We start from the raw sequence: 22,468 nt of genomic DNA, 5'->3' as shown, positions 1-22,468 counted from the left end.
CAAGAACTCCCCAAAAAAACCAACCAAAAAAAAAGTTACAAAGGAACATTGTTTCAAGAACCATCTGGATTGAATAAATTATTATGAGAGCAGACACAAGGCAATAAGAATTAACAAGGAGATAAGCCCAAAAACACACAGAGCTACTTCAGGGTGTAAACAGGAGTTCAGGGGCAACAGAAATAAAGATAATCAATCAGGAAAGGGCAAAAGTTGTTACAGAGAAATGTATTATATATTCATCTAAACCAATAATTATCTTTTCTTGCTATGTTGTAGATCAGCAGTAATTCTGCTCAGTCTCCTGCTCTCCTCACAGGCAGAGCAGGCAGAGGCACCAGCAGAAATAAAGAAGAAATCTTTCTCCTCTGCCTTCTCTGTCCCCTTTTATACAGTTTTAGAGATGGAAGAGAGAGAGCAAATTGAGACAGCAAAAAAGGTGACAGGTGAGGTTGGCTGGGAGGAACCAAGGGCAGGAGAAAAGCAAACAGCAAAATTAAAATACACACATACTCCAGACCAGGACAAAGAAACCCAAAGAAATGACTGACAAAACCAGCTTATGGAGGCAAAAGAGGGAACAAGAGTGCAGCCAGAAGGGCTGCAGAGCACACCACAAGATGGGCTTTCTTCTCCTAATTGGTTCTGTCGTGTCGCCATCAGAGAGCGAAGGGAAACCCCCAACACGGCTGTTCCCTACAACAACGTGATCAAACGAGACCCAGCTGGGCTGACACGACACGACACAACACACGAGCAGCCTCCATGTTCCACCTGCTGCCACTTCCCAGCTCGGCCACTGCTCACCTGGGCAAAGGGAATGAGTTTGTTTCTAACGCAGCACCACGCGAAGTCGAGCGTGTGATTAATGGGTTCTTATATCCACAGAGCTCTGAAAAAATCCAGCTCGGCATCATTAAGATTCTATCAGCCCTGAATTGCAATTTAAGATAGTCTTTTTTGCCTTAATCTGCTGCTCTATTTAATCAATTTAATGCACAGTAAAAACTTAATTTGACAAAACTGGATGCATTATTTCTCTCTGCCTCTGGCACGAAGCAGATTAAGACCACCAGAAATACTTGCAGAAAGATTTAAGGTTCATTACATGTTGGGTGGGAGATAAATATTAGATATGCCATAAACTCTAAGCCGAAGAGCTGTGGGTTTTAGTTAAGGCTGCAATCCCCTCCAGCACATAACCCGACTCACTCTTCCTACACGAGCCATGACTGCAATTTTTAAAGTCAGATCTCCAAAAATATAATTTCCTACAATGCTGATGAATTCCACAGACACTTGGGAGAAAGAACAAGGGCAGTAAAGACAACTTTTGATTCATATACACGTGCACACATCCCACATACCTGAGTAAGGTGCTGGTCGTAACCAGGCTAGACAAAGGGACGGGTCCAAACAGAACAGTTCTAGGTCCAGGTCTGGAGCTGGTTCTCCAGGAAGCAAATCCTGTCACCCTGGGGCCAAGGGGACAGCACGATAGCCCTGCCTGCCCTGTGAAATGAGCACTTGTGCCTTCAGGGCTGTCAAAGCAATTCTGCTCACCAATAACTAACAAGCCAATTGTAAGGGCAGGGGTGGGGAAAGAAATCCCAGCATCGTGGGGCACACTCGTAACTTCCTCAGCTGAGGATCACTAAGAGCCTCAGTAACTCTGACCTGCCCTGTAAGCACTCAAGGAGAGCAGCACAAGTTCATTTAAAATGGATTTTAAGTCTATCATGATTTTGTACCTCATAAAAAATAAATTTTTCCAAAACAAAATGTATCTGCTACTAAAAAGTCTGAAATTCACTGTTTCTCCAGCTGCTTCACTGGAAAAGTACAGACAAATATTTCATTAACAGCTTCTCTCATTTATTCAAAGGGATCACAGTGTATATACACGATCACCTCTACAATTACATCTTAATTCAACTTGCTTTGTTGATGTATAAAATGCAATGCTAATGGTGAATCCACGCCCTGCTGATGTGTAACAATTCCTTATCAGCAAGCCAAGTGAGCTAGAGAATAAGGAAAACCACGATGGAGTCCTTTAAGAATACACAGCAAAGAACCACAAATATCCCAATTATATAACTGTATTTGGTACATACAGCCCTGTGTAGGTTGGACTCAAGTATTTTCTGCACAAAGATAAGAATTCAAGACCACAAAGAAGTGTGCAGAAGAAATGTGGGTTTTGCCTCAGCAGTGAGTGCTCAGAGGCAGCAACATGTAAATCCTTTGTACCACAATATAATCCTTACAGAAGTACAGCAGCAGCAATAAAGTCTAAACCAAGAAACACACTGTTAAGCTTTTTAAATTCTTCCCTGATATTGTAGTTTATTCGCTGCCACACCATTCCACAGGACTGAAAAATCACCAATTCACTTCTTCTGTTATTTCAAACAAGGGCAAGTTATTTGAGGATTATTTTCCAAAGAGCTTTTACATTTCAGGGAAGACTAGTAAGAAAAACCTATCCAGTTTTCTCTGCTCCTGATCCAACCTGGGATAAAGTCAGATGCCACTGAATCCCACAGAACAAAGAATTGGCTGGGTCTCAGTGATGATCTAGAGCTGAACTGACATGTGTTTCACGCACTTCCAACCTCAGTAACGTGAAGAAGGTGAACAGTTTTTAATTACTCTATGATCTAGTTTTCAATTTATCATGTATGAAGTGCCAGGTACCCTCAGCACACTAAATTATTGAACATACACTGTAACTCTATTTTCTGTCTCCCATAATGTACAGAATACACATGCAATGCTTATTAAAAAATTTAAATTACAATACTGAAAATAACACTGAGTTCATCAAGGTCTCTTTTGCCCAGTCTTCTCTCTCTAAATTGCTGCTGAGGGTACCCTAAAACTCACTCTGAAAAAAGAAATCACTTGAGATCAAACTTGAGGCATAAACGAGAAAGAAAATGGCTTAAGGTCCAAAATAAAACCTTATTCAAATTTCCACTAATTATTAAAGAGACTCATTTTCAAGCTCTCCAAGATCTAATCAGGTTCAGAGTGGACATGAACTTCAATTTGCTCAAACACATTAAAGCACTTCTGGCACAAACCCAGGTGGCTCCTGCACAGGGGTTGGTGTTTCAGGACCTTCTGAGCACACCTCTCTTTGCTGGATGCAGGAGGAGAGCAAGTCAGAGAACTGCAGGGAGTGCTTACCCAGTGGTGGCTCTGGGACATTCATATTTATTTCGTCATCCTGCACACGAAGCGTTTGTGACAGCACAAAGGAATTCCAGGCAGTGTCTGCAAACAACTGTCACAGAGCTGGAGCTGCAGGAATTTCTAATTGAATTTGTCTGCTGCAGCCCCACAGATGAAGAAATGCTCAAGTTCTTAGTAACAGGACGCTGAAAGCTCAGGGCAAAGCAGAGGAAGCTCGAAGGACCAGAGAATTATTTTCAGCCTAAATGACAGGGGTGTTAACTCTGCTGCACATGAACACAGTTTAACCAAGCCCATTTATCTCCCTCTTCCCAGTTCCTGAATCACAGAGCAGCAATAAAGTCATGAAGCCAGAAGGAAACCTATGGAATGTGTCTGTTTATAGTCAAGAGAAAAACTACAGAAATCCTTTAGAAGAATTTGAGATAAACTGGGCAGCTCTGACCTATGAACTCCTCATGTCACTGGAGCACATCTGACTGGATCTGTCAGGTGTCTAAAGCATTCCCCAGAAACCCAGAAAGGCTGGAGTCAAAGCATTGGTTCATTCCCCAGAAACCCAGCAAGGCTGGAGTCAAAGCATTGGTTCATTCCCCAGAAACCCAGCAAGGCTGGAGTCAAAGAATGAGATGGGCAGGAACACTTCCCATAGACCAGGTTGCTCCAAGCCCTGTCCAACCTGGCCTTGAACACCTCCAGGGATCGGGCAGCCACAGCTTCTCTGGGCAACCTGGAAACACAGGACAGGAATGCTGACAAATTTCTGCCTTACCCTCTCTGAGTTTAAAACCATTGCCCCTTGTCCTGTCACTACAGACTGGTAAAAAGCCTCTCTCTGCCTTTCTCATGAGCCCCTGTCTATACTGAAAGGCCACACCAAGGTGTCCCCAGAGCCAGCTCTTCCCCACGCTGAACACCCCATCTCTCCCAGCCCACAGAGCATCTTTGTGGCCTTCCCTCACTGCTCTAACAGGTCCATGTCCTGCCTTGTGCTGGGGACCCAGAGCTAGACGCAGCACTCCAGGTGAGCAGAGAGGAGAGGGAGAACTGTCCCTCCCCTGCTGCCCACCCTGCTCTGGATGCTGCCAGGACCTGGCTGGGTCTCTGGGCTGAAAGCAGACATTATGTAAATACATCATCTTTTAGAGCAGATTCACATTTCCTTTTCCACAGTGCAATGACTTGTCTCCCTGATCAACATAAAAGTGAAAAAAAAAACCAACAACAACAAAACCCCAAACCAAACAAAAAGCTCTGCAACAAATTTTCTGTAGCTGGAGAATCAGCTGGAAACCCCCATGTGGTACCACTTCTCAAGTCCATAGTCCTAAGGCTTTCCCTTCCTGAGAGCTTTTCTACAGCTGGAACCTCAGAAGAAAATTAATTCCTCCTGCTACTCCATTTAGCCATATGAATCCTATCCCCTCACTGGATGTTTTTATAAGCTTTCAGACTTTTCAGCTGTAAAGTTTACTTTTCATTGTGCAAACGACAACTGAAAGCAATGCCAGAAAGCTTCCTAATTTAAAAAGTAAGACCAAGATGCAAATGTATGGCACAGCAATATGTTAAATAAACAGCATATCCAAGACCAAAAGGCCAGCTTAAAGATTTCCAGCACAATTGTACCTTCTCAAAATATTAAAATAGCTGAACACATTGTTATTAAAAACCAAACAAATTGAAATGGAGAAACTTTCTGAATAGATTAATAAAGTATTATTTACAACAAACCCGTATGTTCAACACCATCAGTGTTCAGAACACCCCTGAGCAAGGAGAAGAAACCACCACCAGCCCTGTGGCCCCTTTATACCAGCACACCTGACACTCACCTGAGCCCCAGCCCATCTCCTTCACAGTGCTCTGCATGGCTCAGAGTTCCAGGTGTACCAGATTTGAGGGACATCACAGGGTGTGGGACATCCATGGGGAAACCACAGAATCATCCAGGTTGGAGAAGGCCTCTGCAATTGACGACCTCAGAGGTCTTTTCCAACCTAAATGATTTCATGATCCTATTTGAGCACAAGTCCTGTGGGGAGAGGCTGAGGGAGCTGGGGTTGTTCAGTCTGGAGAGGAGGAGGCTCAGGGGAGACCTTATCACTCTCTACAACTACCTGAGAGGATGTTGTAGCCAGGTGAGGATTGGTCTCCTCTCAGGCAACCAACAGTAGGACAAGAGGGCGTGGACTTAAGCTGTGCCAGGGGAGGTTTAGGTTGGATATCAGGAAGAAATTCTTTACAGAGAGAGTAATCAGGCATTGGAATGGCCTGCCCAGGGAGGTGGTGGATTCTCCAGTCCTGGAGGTTTTTAAGGTGAGACTGGACGTGGCACTGAGTGCTATGATCTGGTAATCAAAGTGGGGTTGGATTAATGGTTGGACTTGATGATCTCAGAGGTCTCTTCCAACCCAGCTGATTCTACGATTCCATGTGCTGTCAACAGCCTGAAATCAGCAGCTCTGCTCAGCTCTGGTCTGAAGCCTCTGCCTCCGAGCAGCTTGGAAGGAACCAGCTCAGGGTCCAAAAGGTGTGGGGGACAGGACAACACAGAGGTCAAGCAGCACAAGTCTGATTATTTAGGAAACCAAGGTAATGATGGACAATGTTATCACGAATAACACAACCAAAGTGGGATGTCAGGGGTGACTTGCAATGCCTCAAACCTGTCTGGGAGAGCTGCGGTGCAGGGAAGGAGGACATCACCTGGTCCAAACCACCTCTTACAGAGAACACATGAAAAGGTTCATCCCAGAGATGTACAACTACAGGGCACCAGCTAAACTCGCTCAGTTCACCTCAGAAAAAGCAACACCAAAAAAGATTTCAGGTACTTCCCACGCAGACTTTTCTAATGAAGACATTTTCACATCTGTCTGTAGACATTAGACAATGTCAACAATGTTTGGCAATTACATAAAACTCTGAAATTTAAAGCCTACAGATTAATTAGGCAGCACTCCAAAGGCCACAAGGTGCAGCTCTGGGGCTGGGCACACGGCAGTGATTTTGACATGACTCAACCCAAGGTCTCTTTCCAGAGCACTCAAATGCAAGAACTTCTAATTTTTACCTCTCTGAAGTGTCCTACACCCAGAATGTCCATTTTTAAGGGTTTGGCTTTTGAAGAAGTTAATACTACAAGATTATAAAGTTCCATCTCCTCCATATCTTCCTCAAAGTACAAAAATACGAAGCCAGACTGAGAAATTAAGGACTTTATTTGTTCTTCCAGGCCTCAAAGCTCCTCAGGCTTTCACTCCCCATTGTCCCTCAGCCTCCATCCCAAACCCTAAAGCTCATGCTCTTTCCAGCTGATGATCCACAGCAACCTCTACAAAACAGAGTTCCTGGTGGGCTTTTAAATTCTACATGATGACCATGATTAGAGAGCTGCTGGACCCGACCCCAACACGCTTTAGAGACAGGTGCTTCATTCAAATGAAAGGCCATCAACTGGAACATTAATTAAGAATCAAATGAACTCACATCCAAATATTTCTAAGTAGCATAAAATATTCAAAATAATAACTCATATGGCCTCATGCAGCAGCCATGAAAAATTATTTTTAGGGACAAAATCCTCTTATTCAAGAGAAACATGACAGATGATGAAATTTATTTAATTCCCATGTATTAAGTTGTGAGAATAAGCTACCAGAAATCTAAATTGGGAACACTCATGGACTGGATTTACAGCCCTGATTACTGGCTAAATACTGACATTTGTGACTGAAAGCTCCAGAAAAATCAAGGTCTCTCAAGGTTTTTGGGAAACTGAATGACATGAGATGGACCAATGGTAAGAGTGGAATTTCCAAATATTCCACATGCAAATAACATCACACTGACATTAGAAAACTTGCCAGAAGTAGCTTTGTCCATATTTTGTTCTATCCCTATTTTCCCTTCATATTTACAAACACTTCAAAGAGCAAATTGCACAACAAAATGAGTTAAGTTTGTGAAACTGGTTAAACATGTGAACCACGTGTGTAAAACACAGTAACTTGGTCTCAGAACCTCTTGTGTGTTAAAGTTTGGAGTTGGAGATCAATTAACCACAACTCACAAGTGCCTTGAGGCTTAAAAACCAGCAATGCACAAATCAATATTTAATTTGCAGTCAGTGTAGGAGCTAAAAATGCATCAGAGTCAATGTACAAATTATATATTATAAACCACAAAAGGAAATAAATACCAACGTGCACTATCAACGGCCTCAGCAATTATATCTGATGAATATTTCAGTGTAATTTCTTTTAATACCTCCTGATTTTAACAGAAGTTTGGGAACAACCACCCCATTTGAGCTACAAATGGTTCATGTGTATCATTATTTGCATAACCCAAAAATCCAAAGCCACATTTTTCCTGCATATTTCTCTATCACAGGGAACAAAGTAGGCTTGGAGATGTCTCCTTGTCCTTGGGCTGTTCACATCCCTCACTGCTTCCCTCCCTCAAAGTTCTGCATTCTCAGAAACTGGAGGTCCAGGAGGCAAATCGAGACATGTCTTTGCTTCAAAACACATTTCAGGCAATTTTAATGCTATGACAGAACAGTAAAAATAAGAAAATGCAGAGTTATCAGGATTTCCTGAACAGACTGTGTGACCTCTCACAGTCACCAGAACAGCGGCACAGAAAACATGGATGCACACAGGAAAACCAGGATTAAATTAACTGGGCCAATTTGCAGGAATTCTGCATCGCTGCCACTTAAGATGACTGAGGAAAATAACAGTTCTGCCACATCTAAAGCAACCAGTCTTTTGTTCAGTTTCCATAATTTCTAGAATTAACTCTTACTTCTGAGAGGCAAAATTCTAAACTGGAGGCCAAGCTTTGGATCCTTCCTACAAACTGCTTGTCAAATGTCTCATTTATCTTGAGAAATTATTTTGAAAAATAAAACAAGAAAAAAAAGAGGTACATACTGAAGCAACAATTTTATTTTATTATCAAAAGTAATACTTTAATTAGGATCTAGTGATTTTTAAGGCACTCAAACTCTGGACTTAATCCTTACCAACAGGAAAACCCTGAGCTGAGGCCCAGACTCCCCCACCATCAGGTGTCCCGTTCTTCACTGACTACTCACACCCCCCTGAGATCTCCTGGAGGAAGAGGGCCCCAAAATAAAAACAAAAAGCCCCCCCTGCCAAAGGAAGATGCAGCAGTCACTGTAACAACCACCTTCATTTGGGGTCCCACCTGCTCAGGATTTAGCACAGAGCAGAAGGACAAGGCTCAGGCTGGACACAAACACATCCTGTGCTGAGGAACTTATTAAGGTATCCAAGAAGGACAAATACACAGACCCAACCACCACACACAAAAGGGAGGGGCAAGTTGACACCCACTTTGCTCGGGGTTTTTTCAAAACCAAAAATTATTATGCAGAGGCTTCTAAGGTAAATTATTTACCATGTTAAGAGTCCAACTCTAATTTCTATGTTAAGTAACTTGCAAGACACAGCACACATTAAAGGCAGTGCAATATAACCTGAATTGTTCTGTTTAAATAACTAGGATACCATACAGTTCAGACCCCCAGGAATATTACAATCAGCAAAGACTACAACATGAAACGACTTCCACAAACAGAGAAAGTTAAAATACCCAAGTATTGTACTATCGGAAAAATCATATAATAATCCTTCCTTTTGATATTGCTCTCACAGAGCTCACACAGAATAAAGGAACAGGCTGAAGAAAGAGCTCCATGATTAGAGCTGCTCCAATTCCTTTGGACCTCAACCCCCTCTCCAATTCTGCCAAGTTTTTACCATCCTGTCCCAACAGTTCAGCTGAGTGGGCTGATCCTGAAAGAGGGCACTGACAACACGACACCTGCTCACAATACACACAAAAATAACCTGGAATGCCAAACTTGGAGTCCTGTTGACAACCATGACTTTTGAAGTGCCCTTCTGCTCTGCACAATCTAAATACTGTTTTACTAAAATAAGAAGTGACCTTTTTTCTGGTGGGAATCCCAGTTAGCAATTTCAAGACCACCTTTCCCAGCACAGCTGGGAGTGGACTGTTACAACATCCCTTCCATGTGCTGTTAAAGGGCAGCATTTCAGTGGGACCTGCAACAAATATTCACCTCTGCCAGGTGATCAAGGCTCCCCTTTGCTACAGAGCATTTTATCTCATTTAATGCATCCATTTTTGGGTGCAGTTATAGACTCTCATTGCCCTCTCACGTCCCCCTCATCCTCCTTAATAAGGAAATGCTGCCCAAGCTGCATTTGCCTGGACTCTTGGCAGGGAATTCCAGTTGCCTGCTTTACTTCTTGCCATGGAAAAGAGAGTCCTGATCCACAGCTACTGGTCAGAAACAGATAAAAGAAATCATATCACTTCTGACAGTCACCTACTGAGTACCCAAGAGAGCAGGATGTGTGGGCACAACAAACAACAAACCACTGTTTTTGCTAATTCTGGCTACTGGACATAGATTTAATGACATTCAAGCACATGAAAACAAAACATTATTTCAAAAATTCAAAATAAATTGGCATCTACAGAATTATGATGCTTTAGGAAGACTTAAGCAACTCAAGGAATACAGAATGACCAAACCAAATTATCTATGAGCATGTAGGCACAAAAGGGAGTCAGGGTGGTTGGAAGGGTTTTCTACAATAAAGAGATGAGAAGGAAGGTGTCAAACTGGAGGTTTCCAGCACTGTCTCAGGACTTTCTATCAGCTTTACAACTAGGCAAGAAAAACCAACCGTGCATAAAAAATGAGATTTACTAGCAAGACAGTAATACAACAGAAAACCTGGAGAGTTCAGTGAAACAAAAGTGAACATGAACTACTGAGATTCCTGAAAGAAGGGGCAAAATAAATAAAAAAATAGTATTATACTGCAACTTGTGCACAACCTAAGGGAGACAAGGAATGGTTTCCCTTCACACAGTGCTGGGAAGGCTCAGCTGAAATAGCAGGTCCCATTTTGAGCACAGCTCAGTTTTACAGGCTCTGAACTTCCTGAGCAGTGGAATTCCCTGCCTCGCAGGCACTGCTAATTCCAACACGTTCCAGGAAGATAATCCAGCCTGCTTCCCTCCAGAGGAAGTGCTCCATGAACCTCTGCCAGGAAATAACCCAGATCCTTACCCCCCCCACCCCAGCCTTGGCAGCCCCTGGGCTGTCCCTGCCTGCTCCTGCTGCCTCTGTCAACCTGGGCAGTAACTTTTTTCTACATATTTTATGACTTGTCTGTACGTTTGTACCCACTAAGGTTCCTTTTCTTGTGAGGATACTCAATACAGGCTGCCCTGCAATCACAACTTGAGGTGCCACACCAGTAACAAACTCTACTAAAGGGTAACAAGGAAGCCTGGAAAGTCTAACTCAGTTTTAAAGGTAAAAATGGAAATTTTTGAACCTTGATTTGAATGAAATAACAGCCAGTACAGACCTCAACCCATTCACCAAAACACAGGATCAAAGGACAATTATACATTACCAGTGAGCAACTGAAGGGTTCTGAAAGAAACAGAGCTGCAAGTAATAAATGAAATGTAATTTTTGAAATTGCCATGTAAGCAGTCTGGAAGGGAGCAGCAGCAGCACTGCATGGCCACCTCTGGCACCATCAGAATGTGCTGCTCCAGGCCCCTCCAAGTCACCACAAAGCAGCATTATTTACAGAGTCAGACTGTTTTGTGCTTTATGTTTGCCTATTCACATATACCAGAAGGATTAACAGCCAAAACAAATAACTTGTTTGGTGTACAGAAGATCTTTGGCACCTCCAGAGGGAAAACTAAAGCTCTACTTCATTCTATCCCGATAACATATTCCAAGATAATCCAGACAGGCTGAGGTTTTATTGAACTCCACTGAGGGATGGGACATAAATTAAAGGCAGTATCACAAGCAGTGAAATTTATTTCCCCCAGCCCATTTACTTCTCTGTAGGAGACAACAGTTGCTCTGCGGACAGGCTGGGGAGTACCAACTATGCTGAGCAAAGGCTGGGACAGAGCTCAGACAGGCTCCAGGCACCACAGGGGGTGGTTTGTGTTCCCCACAGCCAGTTCAGTGCTTTGAACAGCCTGGGGGTGCCTCAGCACAGACAGAGCCCAGAGCCCTTCCCAGGAAGGGGCTCAGTCAGAGACAGGAGCATGTTCTGTTCCCACCTCACTCATGGGCAAGCCCAGCCTGCCTGCAGGGAGTTCAAATTCATCATAACTTTGGTGGCAAAGTAAATCTTTCTCCAATGACCCAGAAACCCAGAATAACAAACCAGGCAGCAAAATTCCTCTTCCAGAAGCCAGGAGGAGATGTAAGCATGTAGGTGTTACTGGCAAGGAGCAACATCCATTAATTACCTCTACACTTGAGAACAGTGGCTGTTCTTTACAGTTCTAAGTGCCAACTGAAATCTTTTCAAACTAATTTTGTATCAAGAAGGGAAAAGCCCTGATTTATTAAAACTAGATTATATGTATAACATCCAAAACACACAAAACCCCATAGGGATGTGTTTCCAGCCATGAGAGATAAAAAGGAACATTAATTTCTCCATCTGTCATACTGTATTTAAGCAAGTGTTATGCTTAATGCAACGAGGTTTCTCATGAAATACAAGTTTGATTCCAACTGAAGTAGAACTGAAAAGCACCTGAAGTCACCTGCAGTAGAGATACAATCCAGAGAACATCCTTTGGAAGCTGCATCCAGGGTGGAAGTGCTGGCACCACCTACTGTCAGTGGCTGACCAGTATCTTTGAGGTCACACAAGTACACAAGAATTAACATGCACTTTTGTCTACAGAATGTCTGCACCAATGCCATGCCCAAACACTGGCCTGAGGAGCAAGTCACAATTATAAAGCTAAGCAGAACTGCTGTTCGTAATCACTTCCTATTGATACGCGTCTTCTGCACTAATTAAGAATCATGGAATTATTATGGTTGGAAAAGATCTCTATGACCACTGAGTCCAACCATTAACCCAGCACTGCCAAGGCCACAACTAAACCATGTCCCCAAGTGCCACATCTGCACGTCTTTTAAGCATTTCCAGGGATAGTGAGTGACTCCCCCACTGACCTGGGCAGCCTGTTCCAATGCCTAACCCTTCTGGTGAAGAAATGGTGCCAAATATCCAACCTAAACCTGATCTGCTGCAACCTGAGGCCATTTGCTCCTTTCTTATTGCTTGTTACCCAGGAGACTGACCCCTGCCTGGCCACAGCCTCCTGTCAGGCAGTTGTAGAGTGAGATGTCCCCTTTCCCATCCTTTTTTGCAAGTGAAACACCTCCCCAGCTCCCTCAGCTGCTCCTCATTGCACTTGTGCTCCAGACCCTTCCCCACCTTCATTACCCTTCTCTGGACAAGCTCCAGCCCCTCAATGTCTTTCTGATCATGAAAGGCCCAAAATTGACCCCAGGACTCGAGGTGTGTCCTCCCCAGTGCCCATCACAGAGGGACAGTCACTGCCCTGGCCCTGCTGGCCACACCATCCCTGGTACAGCCCAGGTGTCCTTGGCCTTCCTGCCCACCTGGGCACACCTGGCTCGTGTTCAGCTGCTGCTGAGCAGATGTTGAACAGGGCTGGCCCCAACCCCAGTGGTGACCAGGTGATCAGAGTGAGTAACCGCATCAGGAAGATGACAGAACACTTCATGACCTGAGTATCAAACTGTCAGCTACACTTTCAGAGTTTCTGGATGATGCTGGTGGAGTCATTTCATCAAGTTCCCTGCAAACACCAGGCTTTTCTGCCATGGACACTGCCTTGGTACCTGGGGGTAAAACACAACTGCCAAGTAATTTCAGGTGCTACTCAAGTCAGTGAGAGCTCTGCTCTGAGTGTGAATTTTAAGTGTTACAACAAAAAAAGGCATGTCTGAGCAGGGACTTAAAATTGAACCTCTTCACTCTGAGTTCTGTAACTCCATCCAACACAGATACTAACACAGCACAGATAGTAATAATACCAGAAGATGAATGGGTGGAACCAGCACTACCACAGCAAACTTAACAGAAGAAATCTATCCTGTACGGGGAGGGCACGGACACTGCCATGGATAGACAAAGGTATTCTGGGACCAGGTAGGCGTTGTGTGGAACAACTATGTGATCACATAGTGGAAAAACTATCGTGACACAGCCAAGAACTTGAATTTTTGCAATACGAATAGAAGGCATAAAATATGAGTTTATAAAGCAGCTGGATAAGCAAGAGATTGAGTACATTTTTTTCTGCCATTTCCACTAGAACTGTCATTCCAGTATTTGCATACACAACACCACTTTCAAAGACTAAGCAGCACTAATCTCTTGCTCCTACCAAATCCCCAGCCAGGAAAAAAATCAGACTCCAACATAAACCTGAAGTATTTGCAATTTACATTTAAGATTTTTCACTGTTTCCTCTTAGTCTACATTGTATTTCACAGCCTTGTTATTCCCTGGGCTGGTTTTCCATAAATCTTATCTAGGCAGGTACTGCAAGGTATTTACCCAATAAACCAATAAAGACTTACTTGGCTGTCATGATTTGACCAGGATATGACTCACACACCCGAGAGCCAACGGCTTCAGCTCACAACACACACAAGTGTGGCTTTTTTGCTGCTCCTTTTAAAAGGTCAAACAAAAATCAAAGGAAGCACCAAAAAAAACCCTGAAATCACAGTTCTGATTTGGAGGCCTTTATAAATTATGAACTGAAGAGGGGCCTGTTTTGCTCCCACCCCCCTTCTTGTTTTCTGCATTTCCCACACTATTAGCTTTTCATGTTCAGAAAATATTTTTGAAGTGCCTGGGTTTTCATCTGAATCATAACTCAGAATTAATATGAGACATAAGGCAACAAATTTTAATCCTAATTGATGAAAATATCAGTACTGGTGCTTTTTGTTCCAATTGAAATACTTTGGGTTTATTCCAATTTAAGCAACAAAACGGAAGACTTTTCATAAACCATTCAACTTGTTCTTTGGAGTGGTGAGAATAGATGGAATGCCTTGGAAAAACTAACTGTGTAACATAAACAGACATCATCCCATACCTGAAAAGGGAAAGGAGAAATTGGGAAGGAGAAACAATTAGACACTGTAAACGTGAAAACTCAAGTCTAAAAAGGGTGACTACACATCCAGAGCACTCCTAAAGAGTAAAGATATCTATTAGCCCTGCAAACTCTGGCACTCAGGAGACACCAAGTGACCCTCTGCTGATTCCTGAAGACGCAAACACAGAGACACGATCACAGCCTGAAGTCCCATCGGGGGCACAGTCCCCGTGAAATGCAAACAGCCACATCTCCTTTGTCCTCAAGTGCATTACAGTCCAGGCAACAACATTAATGACTCTAAAACAGGTGGTATCAAAGCTTTAAATAAGGGTAGACACATCTACAAATTGGATTCCAAAGTGCTCCTGAAGTAGCAGATTAATTTTGTTACCTGCCAAAGCCTAAGCAATGGTAACAAATAGATAATGTAATACAGGCTCCCAAAGCCACCAACCACAGGGAAAGTTGGGGAAAGGGGGGGGAACCAAACCACAAACAAAAAAAATAATCCAACAAGTTATTCTAGCCACACTGAAATGTAAGAATATTCCAAACATCCACATATATCAGCAGCAATAAATGCAAGTCAGAAACACCAACTACACTGAGGAATAAAACTGAAGTTTGCCAATATAACCATTCACCCAGGGAGAAGGGTGAATGGTTATATTTGCAAGGAATCAATAGAATATGGAGGCCAGAAATAAATTCCTGTATTACAAAAAGTACTGTGGCTGTAACCTCTCTACTCCTGCTTAGAGCTAATTATTTCAGATTAGCCCAAGTGCCCCTACAGTGAAGATCTTGCTTCAGACAAATTTCTTATGTACCACAGAAAGGCAGAACATGAGACCAGAGAATTATTAAAACTTTGCCTGAGAGGCAGAACGTGGGACTGGTCAGACAATTTCCAGGTGAGTCCTTGGGGAGGTGAGAGGACACCTCCCATCAGTGCTTTGCTGCCCAGCTCTGCCCACCCTGGGGCTGAACCCAAAGACTGGCAGGAAAAGGCCAGTTCCAGGAGGCTCAGGGTGTTCCCTGACAAACCAAAAAAATCTATTTTAACATCCCCGTCAGGATTTTCAACGACAATTACAAGGGAAGAACAAAAACAGCTCAGCTCAACCTGTTTTACCCCAAAACAAACTCTGTGTGACAGTGAAACCATGAGCTGTTACTTACCCTGTGTTGACTTTCCAGCTCAGCAGCAGGTGCTCGGCACAGGAGGAAACATGAGATCTGAAATAAACATTTAAAATGCACTAGGACATTTTCTCAAATAATGTCAAAGTAGTCAAATATCCAAGAAACTCCGAATGGCCGATATTTTTGTTTTGAAGCCAAGATAACCCTCCCAAAGAACAAGCTGCAGGACATATCCTGCTTTAGCAGTGCAGATTATTGAGCTGGAAGTCCTCAGGTAGAACCAAACAAACAAATAAAAGCCCTAAAACAAAACACAAAAGAAGTCTGTAGAAGCCAAGGACTACCATTTGAACTCAAAACAGACACCTTAAAAAGCAAGTTGCCTGAAATCCTGTTGATCCTATGAAAGCAAAGTACAAATCTCACAAGTTACATGGATTAGTTGTTTTGAAGAAGGAGGAGGGTTAAGGAGGATTCTGAAGTGAACCTTTAATATTGTTAACATAAACTTAATGGCAACAATTGAGTGAGAACTGAAAACCCCGATGAGTGATTCAGAACATCAGCAGCATCCAGACCTAGAATTAGAAAGTGCTTCCCTGGAAAATGAAAAAATGTGTGGGAGGAACTAGTGAAAAGCATTTATTTCCTCGGGGCATGTGCACGGCAGGGCAGCCAAGGCAGCTCCCAGATGAAGTCACAAATACACAGATATTGCTCAACACACACGCAGTGCTCTGGCCAGAAGGCTGTGGGTCTGTTCCTTAAAGGAAACAACTGAGCTGAAACAATTCCTGAGCCAAGGAACCCACAGCTGGGTTTGCTACCTTGTTATTGTTTTGGGATTTTTGCCTTTCAAACAAAGGCACAAAGGCAGTACCAGCAGAGAGCCAAAACTTGTATATTATGCACTTAAAACTGCATTTCTAAGCACTGTTTCTGAACCTTTCTTCACTTCAGCTACTTAATTCTCCCCATACACAAAGGCTACCAAAAGATTTCCACAAGACAATCCAATGAGCAAGTAAAACAAAAAGTTAAAAGAAACCATGCAGAGATTATTTTAAGTGTTCATCTAAGCTACAATAAACTAAAAAAAAAAAATAAGGAAACCACAAAACTTGAATTTCTACATGAAAGCCAAAGAAATGAGTCTCAGACACCTGAACCAAACATCCAAACCCTTGGGAAAAACATCCCCAAGAGCCTGAACTGCTTTTGAGGTGGGACATAAGAGCAATGGCACTGCCTGAAAATACTGATTTTACAGTTAACACAGAATGTGCTGTCCTATCAGCCTGTCCCAGAATCACATCTGCTCAGAATGTTTCTGTGGAATTCATCAGGATTTGGGACAATTAGTGAAAACACCACCAATTATCGCAATGGGAATGGTATCATGACAAGGCCTTTATGAAAAGGGAAATTGCTCACAAGGTTGTTTCTCAGACTGAGAAACCCGTGCAGTTACTGATTTAATAAAGATGTTTTCTGATGAGGCAAAAGCTCCTTTTAATTTTCATGATCTCTCCTTGCTCTGGGAAGTCACGTCATGAGCACCATCAGAACATTTGTTAGAATAATTGTGTGTGTAATACCACGGGACTCGCAGGCAACATCAAAACGTACCATGCACAAATAATAGAAAAATATTATTTTAATTGCTGAGGCATCAATAATGCAAACACTCAGAGGCATGTTAAATTTTCCACACAAGCTGCCCCACTGATTTTCAATAGAGTTGCTCATGTGTGTAAAATTCAGTGTACAAATGGATGGCACTGGATTGGATTTGATGTTGGAAGGCAACCCCAGAGGACACACAAAGGGCCTCTCCTTTGCTCAGTAGAGAGGAACAGGCAGAGATGATCCAAACACAGGATCAATTCACCTCCCTTAAACCAACAGCCATTTCCAGGCACACCTTCCCAATACTTGTTTTCACAGGTTACTTATTGATTTACTTCATTTATCAGTTACTCAGGAAGCAAGTGGTGACAACAACTCTCCTAAGCCAAAGTTCCACCAGTTCTAACACTTCTTGAAACACCAATTCCTCTCATCTTTACAGGGATAAATGCTAAAGGCTTCTACAGTGGTTAAAAGGAGATTAAACGTTAGAAATGGTTTGGGTTGAAGTTGTGCTTTCATTTTGACTTTTTGTAAAAAAAAGTCAAAAACCTACATATCTTACAAAATGGTTTATTTAAAGTAAAAAAAAACAAATACATCTGCTGAGGAAGAGAAAAAAGAAGGGAGGAGGATGTTTCCCAGCTTTGTAATTTCTCTTTCTCCACATGGGAAAGGTTTCAGTAAAGGAACAATATTTAAGTGTTACTTTTGGGAAAAACTGTTCCTTTTTAGACCTTTTCCAGCTGGCTCTAAGTGCCTGTTTGATGCAGCTTGATTTGTTTCCTTATTTCACCCTACCTGTCTTTCAATTAAAAGATAAAGCATCTTATTTGTAGATATAAATGTCCATATACACAGCCTGAAATTCTAAGTTTTGTCCTCCAGAATCATTCTATTCCCTCTCCAGTTTGCCTCCACCAGCACTGAGCCATAAGCCCATCACTACTATCCAAGAGTAAAATTCTGAAATATCTTACAGGCATTGAGTTGACTGCTCAGCTTCCTTATGGTTTCAGCTACCTCCAAAGTTCCTTGGTCATGCTCTTCAAGGAATTTCTCCTCTTCACTCTTTCCTCATCACTTCATTAATTTAGTCTTCACAAATTCCTCTCCTCCCATAACCTCCTCTCTGTTTCAACACAGAAATTCTTACCAAGAATTCAATGTCAATACCATGTGAATTCTTACACCTCAACCCTTACAAAGCCAAAGATGAACCACTAAAGACCAACATTGTTTCACTTCCCTCTCCTAATTCTGAGCCACAGCAACAAAGCAAATAGAGAATTTTATGCAATGCAACACTTTTATCCTTATTTTATTCTTTTTATCCTGGTCTGTAATGATGCCCCTTTGGCACTGCAGTAAGTCACAGGAAAACACCAAGATTACAGTAGACAGGAAAGACTTCAGGAGCTTTGCCAGTGCAGGGAAAGAACAGGAACAGCAACTGCTGGACACAAGCGGTATTTTCTCTAGCAGAGATTAGACACAATTTTGACTAAGTTATCTCCAACCTCATTATTCCCGTTAGTTGTGCTCTCCTGAATCTTGCACAAACAACAGAATTGAGTGAACTCTGGCAGCCACAGACCTGTATTTGTGTTAGTGACCTGTACACTGGTCACAGGGGTTATGATCCAGCCACTTGTTCTCAGAAGGCAGAAAGGCAAGTGAAGAATCCCCCAGATCTTTTGAGAAACATAGTCTGGATGAACATACATATTTAGGACCCAAGGAAATGGGATGAAGCTGCATTAGGGGGAGCTCAGGCTGGCCATGAGGGAAAGGTTCTTCAGAGAGGGGGGGGGTCAGTCACTGGCACGGCTCCCCGGGAGGGGGCCATGGCACCCAGTCCTTGCTGGACTCAGTGATCCTTAGGGGTCCTTCCAACTCGAGATATCCTGTGATTCCAGGTATACACACAGCCCTCCTGCATCTCAGGCAATGAGGGCAACATTGTGACTGGAGCACTTTGAGCAGCACCACAAAACCCACACCTATGCAAAATCAAAATACAACACAGCCCCGAGTAGGAACTATTAACAAATCACCTCTGGCCCTGCAGGAAAAGCCCCAGAAGAGCCAAGGCAGCCACTGAATTCCAGACCAACTCAACAGCACTGTTTGCACAGACACTTCACTTTGCTGTGAAGATTTAACAGGCTTGTTCTGGGACTTGGCATACAAGCGCTGTCTGCATCTTAACTCTGCTCAGTGGCCTGGACCCCAGAAGAACCCAGTCCATAAAGCAGAATTCAGTTCAGACTCACAGATTCTGAGCACAGCACCCCAAAACACACCCACGTGGCCCCCCCTCAGCTGCACCACCAGTTCTGCAGAATCTGTAAATCAAATTGTTACAACTTAACTGGGGAAAGGCAAACTTCAGTAAGATCTCAATTCTACATCATACTAAAACCACACACACACAAAAAAGAAGTCAATACTTTCACCTATTCACAAAACCCATCACACAAAATCTGCTATAAAGACACAGATTTAACAGCGTAGAACACAACACAACACTTAAAACTGCTGCAGCACAGACTCAGTCCAAAAACCGATCATATTTCAAGCGACAGCTGTGTATTAAGCACTCACATTATGTGCACATGGGCACTGCTCTCCCCCTCCCCACTTCATCTGACTGTGCTCCAAATCCTTTCTCAAACTCACTCCTTTCATCTGATCTTTCCAAAACTTATCTCGACTCAGCGACCCACAAGGTCTTGCCTTGTTTTACTACTTCTAACAACTTCAAGAGTAAGGTATTAAAGGAAATGTGCTTTATGTACATTTATTTTCACAACCTGCTGCAGGCCTGACCCTTTCTGTACTTCCACTCTCTGATCTCTTCCCCAGTATAACAAGCCCAATGTTCCTACTCCCACTGGAGAATACTGGGGTTCAGTATCTATTTCAACAGATGTACAAAGGCTTTTGAAAGAAAGAACTTCAATGCAATCCCCATTCATCTCCAAACAGCCACACAGATAAATATTCCACAGCACTCCAAAATTTGTTTCCTAGGAAGGGAAGCTCTGCTCAACACTCTCTTCAGACTGTGGAACAGCTTGAAGGTTTTGCTTGCCTTGAAGAGAAGAAAAAGCTGATTCAGATGTAAAATGAAGCCAATGATACACATCCCTGTCTTGGAGAATTCCTAATGAAAGGAGAGCAAGGCACAAAACCGGCTGCTGGAAGCCCTGGGCAGTGTGAGAGGAGCAGCTCAGGCCACACAAAGGAACTCCCCCCTCTGCAGAGGCTGAATAAGCAGGGGCTTGTAGCCTGTAACACAACTGAACTTTTGCTCCATGTAAACCCCCATCTGACAATCCCTGCCTGTGCCACACACCAACTTCTTCCCAAGGGCCTAATCCTTCACTGGGTTGTTTAATAAATCCACACAGGTAACAAAGTTCCATCAACAAAGGCACAAAATCCAGAGTACTAAAGCTCAGTTTCCAATACAAATGAAACACTGACACAAACTCCAGGTAGGAAATGGAACTGAGGTGTATTCCTTGTTACATCCGAGTTACATCCACTCCCTCACCAGTTTTACACAGCTCCTGACTGGTATTCTTCCTTCCATCCAAACCCAAAACATACAAGCACTAAAAACTCAACCTAATATTCACAAAGTGTTCATGAAAAGACCAACAATAATTCCACAAAGAAACACGTCATGTACTTTTTTCCCCCATTTCTCTTATAAATTTTAATCCTTAAACTGTACCATCAAAATACATGGTCAAAACAAAAAGAATATTATTCACTTATGGAAATGGATTTATTTTTCCTGATAACCACGGATAATTAATATGTCTAAAACAATTTCTGTACATAAGCACTAAGCAAAGTAGCAACACTGAAATCCTTCTCCTTGGAGAAGAGCCCCCCCTGCCACCAGCCAAAATCCCATAATTTACAAAGAACTATACAAGAAATCCATGTAAATCTGAAATAATAAGATTATCCTGATAATGAAGAGTTGGTATCCAGTCCAACTATGTATTTTTATAACTGGTTACACAGAATTTAATACAAATGACAACAAAGAGGCTTCCCTTTGCCTCCACACCACACAGGGGTTCTCCTAAACAATGTTTAGTTTCCCAGCCCACAGCAAAAGGCTCACAGGGGTTCATACACTTGGCACAGAGGCACATCCTCAGCTTCATCTTTTAGCTTAAAGGCTCCTTGAAAACCCAGATGCAGCACTGAGGTGTTGATTTCAGCAGCTTCTGCCCCTGACTTTTAACGCAGTGATTAAAAAGCTCCCAGATCCCTGGATTTCCTCTTCCCTAAGGATCCCCTCCAGGGCAGGCGCCTTCCCTGGGTCTGTTTCCAGCAGCAGCTGCTCAAGGCACGGCCAGCCACGACTGCCACATTCTGTCTCCACACACATTTCCACTAAAGATTACTTAATTCTGTTTCCCAATCTCAGGAGTGAGTTATTCCTTCCCTGACACAATGCTGAGAAACAAACCTCAAATCTGACTTACTTTAAAACAGATTAGTTTATGATTAAGAGGAAGTCTCATCACCAAAACATCAAAATAAAAATTATCACATTGAAGAGTGAAAGACTCACAGAAAAGAAAGCACAGAATCACCAGAAGTTCCTATTGGTCTGAAAACAAAGCTCATTTTAGTAATATATAACAATATAGTCATTAAAGGGCATTACCCATAGGAGTAAGAAAAATCATTCTGAGGCCACCTTATTAACTTCCTGCACAGTTTACAACCCTTGCATTTTTTTTTCTATGAAATCTGTAAGCATAGGACAAATGGCATCTCAGCTAATTGTTCTAGTATCAGTAGCCAGTTTATAATTCTGCTTTTCAAGCCACACCTCGGTAACATCTCCATCTACAGAGGAACATGACACTTTCATTTACAGAGAAGTTCTTCTCTCCGTGACCTTTACAGCCTCCACAAAGGAAAACAAGCTGCTTTGCCTGCAACAGATTGGCATCAAAGCTGCATCTCAGGCAGGAGCTGTCAAGGTAACAGAGGACTTGGTTACATGAGCTCAGAGAGAGCTCTCCCTTGCTGGGGTTATTGTCAACTGCCTTTTGATTATCAGCACAAACCTGAAAATCACAACCCCGCGTTCTTTACCTGTTCACATCACTGAAATCAGTGGATGGGACTCAAGAGGTCACCTTGTCAAGCTGCCACTCCTGAGGTAGAAATAAACAGTAGGAATAAACAGCATTCCTTTTCTGAGTGATCTCCAATTTGGTCTCAAAGGCTGCCAAGGACGGGTTCCTTCCCTAATCTATTCCAATGGTTTGTTGTTCTTAGCATTACAAGTTTTGCTCCCCGAGTAAGTAACCCAAGTCTTCAGCCCTATTATTTAAGTCAACTAATTCTCATTTTAGTCCCCTTAATCCTTTATCTTCTTCAGCCTTGT

At 42.7% G+C, this 22,468-nt stretch overlaps 2 protein-coding genes across 7 annotated transcripts in view; one reads left to right on the top strand and one right to left on the bottom strand.

The window, feature by feature from the left end:
• LOC139671415 (basic salivary proline-rich protein 2-like) overlaps positions 1-22,468 on the top strand; it is a 32,804-nt gene that overhangs the window by 670 nt on the left and 9,666 nt on the right. The window contains exon 2 of the mRNA XM_071554239.1: positions 320-446. Coding sequence (XP_071410340.1) covers positions 320-446 — 127 coding nt within the window. The remainder of the gene's footprint in view (positions 1-319; positions 447-22,468) is intronic.
• PTK2 (protein tyrosine kinase 2) overlaps positions 1-22,468 on the bottom strand; it is a 186,268-nt gene that overhangs the window by 155,940 nt on the left and 7,860 nt on the right. For 2 of the 6 annotated variants that reach the window (XM_071553772.1, XM_071553773.1), the window contains exon 2: positions 15,445-15,501. The exons of the other annotated variants lie outside the window; for them this stretch is intronic. The gene's annotated coding sequence lies outside the window, so the exon portion shown is untranslated. The remainder of the gene's footprint in view (positions 1-15,444; positions 15,502-22,468) is intronic. 6 annotated transcript variants of the gene reach the window in all.

Source organism: Pithys albifrons, chromosome 4, assembly GCF_047495875.1.
Source record: "Pithys albifrons albifrons isolate INPA30051 chromosome 4, PitAlb_v1, whole genome shotgun sequence".
NCBI classification, from domain to species: Eukaryota; Metazoa; Chordata; class Aves; order Passeriformes; family Thamnophilidae; genus Pithys; species Pithys albifrons.
This window is presented reverse-complemented; position numbering and strand designations above follow the sequence as displayed.